The sequence below is a fragment of the Heliconius melpomene genome, chromosome 16 (assembly GCF_056956725.1).
Source record: "Heliconius melpomene rosina isolate 202511_hmr_F chromosome 16, ASM5695672v1, whole genome shotgun sequence".
In the NCBI taxonomy this organism is placed as follows: domain Eukaryota; kingdom Metazoa; phylum Arthropoda; class Insecta; order Lepidoptera; family Nymphalidae; genus Heliconius; species Heliconius melpomene.
In genome coordinates, this window is record NC_140404.1 from 7,803,258 (window position 1) to 7,811,519 (window position 8,262).

The following is an 8,262-nucleotide window of genomic DNA, read 5'->3' on the forward strand; positions in this document are numbered from 1 at the left end:
ATTTATATAATAAAAAAATATATATTATGTATCTATGAGGCCATCATGGCACAGCGTAACAGCGCCTTACTGAAAACACGATAGTTGTAGGTTCCTTCCTCAGGTAATGAAATCTAGAATTCGGGCGGAAACAGGAGAGCAGAGAGTTTTAACAGCAACATTTGCTCTGCATAATATTAAATGGTATATTAGTGACAAGCACTAAGAATGCTAGTAATATCATACATTTATAGTACAATAAAATTATATCCCGATATTAATATAAACAATATTAAACATATTTATATAGTTTATTGGTAGAGTTTTCTATCGGGTTTAAGGAAAGTCTTCGTCACGTAACTACAACTGGGTGGGTGAAAGTTTTCTTACCCTCTAAGTGTCAACACATTTACTCACCCTTACGTCAACTGGGGTTAAGAAGTTATTGCTAGCTCTACGAGGAAAGTAATAAACTAAGTTTGCATTTGCACTTTGCTTTCACAAAAAGTTTAGTTCAATAAAATCGCGACAATTTACGTGTAAAGGATGTTTTTTCTTTAAATTATTGGATATATTTCGTATTTACTTACACACGTAGAATATAAATTATATAATAGAATTTAATTTGAAAGCGTTTTGGTATTATATTTAAGTTTTCGAAGTGCAGTTAGAACGGTGTGTTTGAAGAATTGCGATGATTGGTAGATTAGAATACCACTAAAAAGTATATTTAATTTAATAACATATACAAATAAAATTAATAGTAGGTATATATAAATACCAACTTCGGTCTAGTTACAGAAAGTAAGGCATTTGGCCTAGCAACTAATGAAAAATTTTATTTAAAACGAAAACAAGAAGGCAAACACCGGACAGGAGTTGTAGAAAGGTTCTAGTCGAGCCTCTAAATGAAAGTAAGAAACAAACTCCTAGTAGGACTCATTCAGCTCCTCTCAACGCACTTCACAGAAACATTAACAAATAACAAAAACTTCAATAAAAAAGCCATGTTTTATTTAATTTTACTGATGTATTATAAATTAATTATTAAAGGTTGTATTTTACATGATAGTCTCACTCGATTTAGATCTCAAAACATATGCTAAGTTCATATATGAGTACTAGTGGACCCGAACGCGGCTACGCCCGCTTGAACTATACGAATATTTATTAAATATATTTATGAAATTATTTTCAGTTGTCAATAGAGAGATGCATTAAGCCAGCTCATTTTGGATGACGTTTTCTAACAACAAACTTTGCAAATCGTCGATTAGCAACGGTCGCATAGCGACGGTTGTTATTAGCATGGCAGAATAAATTGCATGTCAAATTAATAAGTATTTTAATATATATCGAAAATATTACAAATATACAAAAAAAAGTATCCTATGTTCATCCCGAGACCCTCAAGTATCTCTATATGAGTATTTTATCACAATTAAATTAGCGGTTTGGCCCTGATTGCGTAAAAGACAGACAGACAGACAGAGTTACTTTCGAATTTATAATATAGGTATGGATAAAATAATATATTAAATATTCAATTTAGAGCTACAGTAGTAGCTTTTGAACTAAATACATAAGATAAGTAAATCATAGCGCGTTAAAGCGTTCGTCTTACGCTTTCTGCACGCTGTCACTTCCCGCTAAGATAGATATGAGCAGACAGCTTTATTAAATAGAAATTAATAGTTTAAATTGTAATATTCTATATTTATCTTTTAATTTTTTTATGGAGGTGGACGTGCCCCAGTGGTACAAAGGTGTGATTGTAAATGCGACAATTGTGAGTTTGATTCCCATTTGGGGGAATTAATTATTATTTTTTTAATTTCCTCTCTCTGGCTCGCGGCGTTAAGTTCTGCCCCAGAACGTCCTATGGCACATCTAGCAGAAACTGGGAAGCGGTCTTAATACTTGGTTCCCTCTGTCTACTCTGCTACAGGCGGAATACAGCGTTAAGCTGAAAAAAAAGTTGATATCAAATTTATTGTATGTATATTGATTTTTTGTATATTAAGTAAAAATCCTAAAATAAGACTTTTTCGCTTTCTGAAAAAAAATCTTAACTGAGTTTGAATGTAACAGATGGGTTTATAATTTGTTCTATCGAAATAAACTCTAGCGCGATGTTGGAATTTCATAACTAATTATGCATTGAAATAAAGCAAAAAGTTTGGAAAGGGGTAATTCTTTGTAAGGAATTGAGCCAGTTATTTATTTTATTTGACGGCATCTAATACTATTTTCTTTATAAAATTTAACAATTCTATATCCTATCCTATATCTTATAAAACAAAGTCGCTTTTCGTGTCTGTCTGTTGTTTCTAACTCTTCTTCTTCTAAACCACCCAACGGATTTTGATGCGGTCTTCACCATTAAGTCGGGTGTTTTTCGTAGAAGGTTTATATATAGTTTATTATTTGTACATTCTTATGTAAATTAACATAAATACGATAATCCTATATCTTATAAAACAAAGTCGCTTTTCGTGTCTGTCTGTTGTTTCTAACTCTTCTTCTTCTAAACCACCCAACGGATTTTGATGCGGTCTTCACCATTAAGTCGGGTGTTTTTCGTAGAAGGTTTATATATAGTTTATTATTTGTACATTCTTATGTAAATTAACATAAATACGATAAATGTGTATAAAGACCTACCCGTTGAGACACTTTCGCGCATGCGCTGCTCTAATGGCAAGTACTACATGAAAAAAATGTACTGGAGTATTGTTCCTCTTAATAAGATCTACAAAAAAATCCGCGAGAGCATATTCGTATCTTTTAAGAATAACGTGTAGTGATCATATTTCTGTCTAAAAATAATAATTTCAATATATTTTTTATTGTGAGGGATATTTTTCTATAATGGTATTAATCCTTATCCTTTAAAATACTTTATTAATTTTCTACGTTAAACGAAGATAAAATTTGCTTTTTACAATATTTCGAAATTGCGAATAGTATTACAGAAAAACGCATTTAATTGTTGACACATCCCGCCGTTGACACATCATCTGTATGTTACTCAAGTTTCACTTATCCCTTACTCTCAGCATATAAATAAGTACATTAGTTACGTTGGCCATTTAATGTAGACCAAAACTGTCTTTTACTGTTTTTCATTTTAATAAGTACTTTAGAATTTGTTACAATATCAAAAAATGCCTGCCTTACACGCATCGGTGGTTCAGTGGTAGAATGCTCGCCTGCCACGCGGGCGGCCCGGGTTTTTTTTTTTTTTTTTTTTTATTTAATAGGAAGCCAACGTTGTATACAATAATAATTCAAATACTAAAAACAAAAACAATCTTACGCGAGTACGACATTAATTGTATACCCCACTTACAGGCTAACTTGACATGCATGAAATAAAAAAGAAAAAACAGAAAACAAACACAATACAAATCATTCTACACTAACATTACTTACACATCATATATATATATATATATATATATATATATATATAAAATAATAATTTATATAAAGTATAATAAAAATAAAAAACTTATAAGTACTATAAAAGAAACAGAACACAAAAATTTTACAATGATTTTACCTATTAAAAAACATAACTAATAATTTCAAGTTAATCGATAATTATTTTTTAAGAGAAAACATATTTTTTTTTGTTTGCAGTTTGAAAGATGATATAGATTGTTTAAATATATCTAAACCTGCTTTTTTGAATATGCTGTTATATAATATTAGACTTCTATTTAATGGAGCTGCTTTGCCTATGTTACTCCTACAGAAACGCACTTTAAAAGTGTGCTTATTTTTATTGTGGCTTCTAGAATTGTGCCTTGGTACTGCTAAACCTATTCTGTGTAACAAATTTGGACTATCTATACCCCCATTTATAATCTTATGTAAGAAGCAAAGATCAAGTAAATCTCTACGATTAGATAAAGAAAGGGCATTATAAAATCTTAAGTGATCGGAATAGCTTTTAGTTTGTTTCAGCAAGTTATCTTTGTAAGCCAATTGACGTAAAAATCTCTTCTGTACTCTTTCTAATCTGTTTTCATGTGACTTGTAATGAGGATTCCATGCAATAGAACAATATTCCAGCTTACTACGTATTATAGAGTTAAATAATGTTATTTTGGTACTAGATCTTTTAAATTCTTTTGAGGCTCGCAAAATGAAACCTAGCAGTTTTAGTGCCTTTTTTATTATGTCGTCTAAGTGTGGAATAAAACTTAACTTATTGTCTAATATGATCCCGAGATCGCGAATTTGATTGACTCTTCCTAACATATTTCCATTTATAGAATAGTTAAAGTTAATATTTTTAACTTTACGGCTAAATGTTAAAATGTAACATTTGAGATGATTCATTTTTAAGTTATTATTATCACACCACAATGAAAGTCTATCCAAGTCTTGTTGTAACTTAATCGAGTCGGCTATGTTATTAATTTTGCTGTATATTTTAAGATCGTCAGCATATAATTGAAATCTACTATGCCTAAAACAGTCGTGTATATCGTTTATAAAAAACCCAAACAATGTGGGGCCAAGAATGGAACCTTGAGGGACACCAGAGGTCGCAATAAACGTTTGCGACAGATATCCCCCTAAGACTACATTCATTTTACGATTCAACAAGTAAGACTTAAGCCATTTAATTAGATTGCCATTGATACCATACACACTAAGTTTATTTAATAAAATACTATGATCGACGACGTCGAATGCTTTGGCGAAGTCTGTATAAACGCAATCTACCTGTTCAGAATTATCCAACGCCATAGCTAAATCATCAACAACTATTGCCAAGTTCGACAGAGTGGATCGTTTTGTGATAAAACCATGTTGATTTTCTATAATTGCTGATTTCATGTGCCACGTGAGCACTGGACAAATTAATGACTCGAATATTTTAGAAAAAACTGACAATATGGAAATTGGTCTATAATTTGAAATATCTTTTCTATCACCGGCCTTAAAGACGGGGGCAACTTTTGCAACTTTCCATGAACACGGGAATTCACCTACACATAAAGATTTATTAAATAATAAGAATAGAGGCTTAGCTAGATGGACAGCACACTGTTTAACAAAAAAGGGAGGAATATTGTCCGGTCCGGCGCCTTTATTTGTATCAATACATTTTAATTTATCGACAATATCCTTCTCCTTTATGTTTATTTTTGACAACTCTGAAGTGCAATTTAACAATGTAGCTTTATATGGATGAAGTGTTGTTAAATTTTGTGAAGTATACACACTTGAGAAGTGCGTTGCAAATTGATTGCAAATATCAGATCCATTGGTTGACGAAACGCCGTTCAAAGTCATCAAAGCAGGGAAGTTGCATTTGTTAGATCGCTTCATCTTAATATAAGAGTAGAAGAATTTTGGATTAATTTTAATATTATTTTCAACGTTAGTAATGTAATTTTTATATTCTAAGTTTATAAGAATTTCACACCTCTCTCTCAATATTTTGAATTCAATTTCGTCCAACGGATTACCGTATTTTTTAAACTGTATCCTATATTTATTTTTCTCCGCAAGCCGTCTTTTTAATTTTTTTGAGTACCATGCTGGATAAGGTGAATTTTGCTTAACTACTTTTTTCTTAATGCATTTATCTATAATTTTTCGTATTTGTATGTAAAAGATATCAGTCATTTCATTAACATTGTCACATTTACTAAATAAAGATTCCCAATCTATATCTAGAAGAAATTTGTTTATTTGTCCATAGTCCGCATTTCTAAAATCGTGCTTTATTATAGTATTTGTAGCTAATAATGAATCATCGTAGTCTGTTCTAAGGTTGATATCTAAAGGCGGATGAAAATTATCCACAGAGCATACAGAGAAATTACTTTTCTTTACCTTTATATTATTGATTGTACCAAACACAAGATCTAATGTTTTACCATATGCATTACTGACGCAATTAAATTGAAATAGATTTGTTAATGCCATGAAATCACTGATGATGGATACTGCCTTACTGCTATTGCTTGGAGTTAATATACAAGTGTGATCAGCAGAACTCCATTTCAATGACGAGATATTAAAATCGCCAACAACAACAGTATGTGATTGTTCGTTAACTATTATTTGTTCAACATTCTGTGTAAATTGTTCAAGAGTGGAAATATTGAGTGGAGAGGGAATATATACAGCACATATATAAATAGATTTTGAATTTAAAATTATATTGACCCAGATATCTTCACAGTTGGTTTCCCACGAGCTGACCCTATAACATTTAAACTTTTTTAACACTGCTATTAAAACTCCTCCTCCATCCAATTTACAAGATTGACCAGATTCACGGTCCCTACGAAACACATAGTATCTATCATCTATTAACTCATTATTCAGTACACCACAATTAAGCCAGGTTTCTGTAAAAATTATTATATCGTAATTTGAATTAAGGACAGAAAGATATATTTCATTTGTTTTTGTTCTCATACCTCTAACGTTTTGATAAAATATATTAAAGTGATAACTCATCTTTTTTTTACAATCAAGAAGCAATACTTGAAACAGTCTTTATGCTAAAGTAACTAAGTGGTCCTTAGATTTCACTAATAATTTGTCACTTGAAATCGATTTTCGTAAAAATATATTGCCGTTACGCGACCAAACAAAACGATAATTTTTTTCTTTGGCAAAAATACGAGCTGCAGCGTAGATATCCTTAGCTGTAGACGACAAGTGCTCTGTAATAAAAACTGGTTTCTTTTCTCCAGATAACCCAAGATGCGATGTACTTAACTTGTCCTCTTTATTAGCTTTATTAAAATTAATTACTCCTGCCAAAAATTTGTCTCTTAGCAACGATGAACTAAATTTAACCACAACCGATCTTGGACGCAAGGACGCCTTATTCAATTTAGCCACCCGGGTACATTTAACTACACTTCCCTCAGTGATAGGAATACTTATAACCCTTCCAATTTGTTCCACTGTTTTAAGTAAGTTTTCACCTTTATGTTCGGGTACGCAATGCACTTCAATATTATTTGCTCTGGCTTCCTTATCAATAATACTAATTGCATTTGCGTGACTATTTACTATGTCTCTTAATTCGCTATTATCTTTCTTCAATAATAAAATTTCCTTTTTTGCTTCTTCCAACTCCTGTTTCACCGTGTCGAAAATATTTGATAAATACTCTATGGATGAATGTATATCTTGCAATCCACACAATTCTTCCCGAATTTTTATCAGTTCTGTACTTACAGTTTGGGTAATAACTTTCTGCACTTCGTTTCTAATTGCCGATAGCAACTTATCATCAGAGGCGACTGTCTCTTCGGTAGTTTTGTGAGCACTTCCAATTCCACTTTCCACTAAAGTAGGTGGAGACTTATTCTTACACGCCGCACACAGCCACTGTCCCCGTACGATATTGGATTTAGTCCCCGATCGAACAACACATTCAAAGTGGTATTTGGTTTGACACTTTGCACAATTTATTCTTTTTTGCGTAACCAGCACATTCAATTTACAAATGTTACACGTGCTTGACATTATAAATATTTTTTTGAAAATATATTTTTTTTAAAAATAAAAATGGTATTTCGTGCCTTGGTCTTGAACTCTGCTCACACGTTGGCTTCTACTTAAATCTGTACCTCCGTATACTGGGCTATAGAAGCGGCTAGCGTTTAGTGCAAATATGGTAGTTATATTCTATTCTAAGGCAATACTTTTTTCTATCGACTGTTCATTTTATAAATAAAAAATGCGGGTATTTGCCCGTCGACCTCTTGCACTAGAAAACTTTAGACCAGATTTTAAACACTTAATCAACTGCAACTTTTTAAAATGAAAATTGCAACCACGTAAGTTGCTTATAAATATAATTTAAATCACTATTTCACTTGTTTTTAGTCACTTTAAATTACGAAATTTAATTTTTAAAAGCGGAACGAACAAAGAACGACTGTACTGCTTGTCTGTACTTTTTGAATTCTGGGTTCGATTCCCGGCCCATGCATTCTATTTAATTTTCCTCACAGGCAGCCACGTCGTGCTTGCTTTTCATCAGGGACAGAATACCCCCTTCAGCATTAACCACAAGCTCCAAAAAAAAAAACCCGCCTGCCTCTATAGCAACGAAGATTTAGTTAGATGCGTTTGCACGTATTGGATAATTGGAGTTGAATGTATTATTTAAGCGCGATATATTTGGTTTGACATTTTTTGTAGTAGTTATTAGTAGGTAGGTTTTTGTTTATAATTTCTTCCGTTTAAAAATAGTCATTTAACTATCTAAAAATAGTCATTTAAATATAT

The 8,262-nt window shown here is 31.8% G+C and overlaps 1 protein-coding gene across 1 annotated transcript; it reads right to left on the reverse strand.

The window, feature by feature from the left end:
- Positions 1–6,510: 6,510 nt before the first annotated feature.
- Positions 6,511–7,494, reverse strand: LOC146530900 (uncharacterized). The gene has a single exon (XM_085199516.1). It carries the CDS (start codon positions 7,492–7,494, stop codon positions 6,511–6,513), a length of 984 nt encoding a protein of 327 aa, XP_085055642.1.
- Between the last annotated feature and the right edge of the window lie 768 nt (positions 7,495–8,262).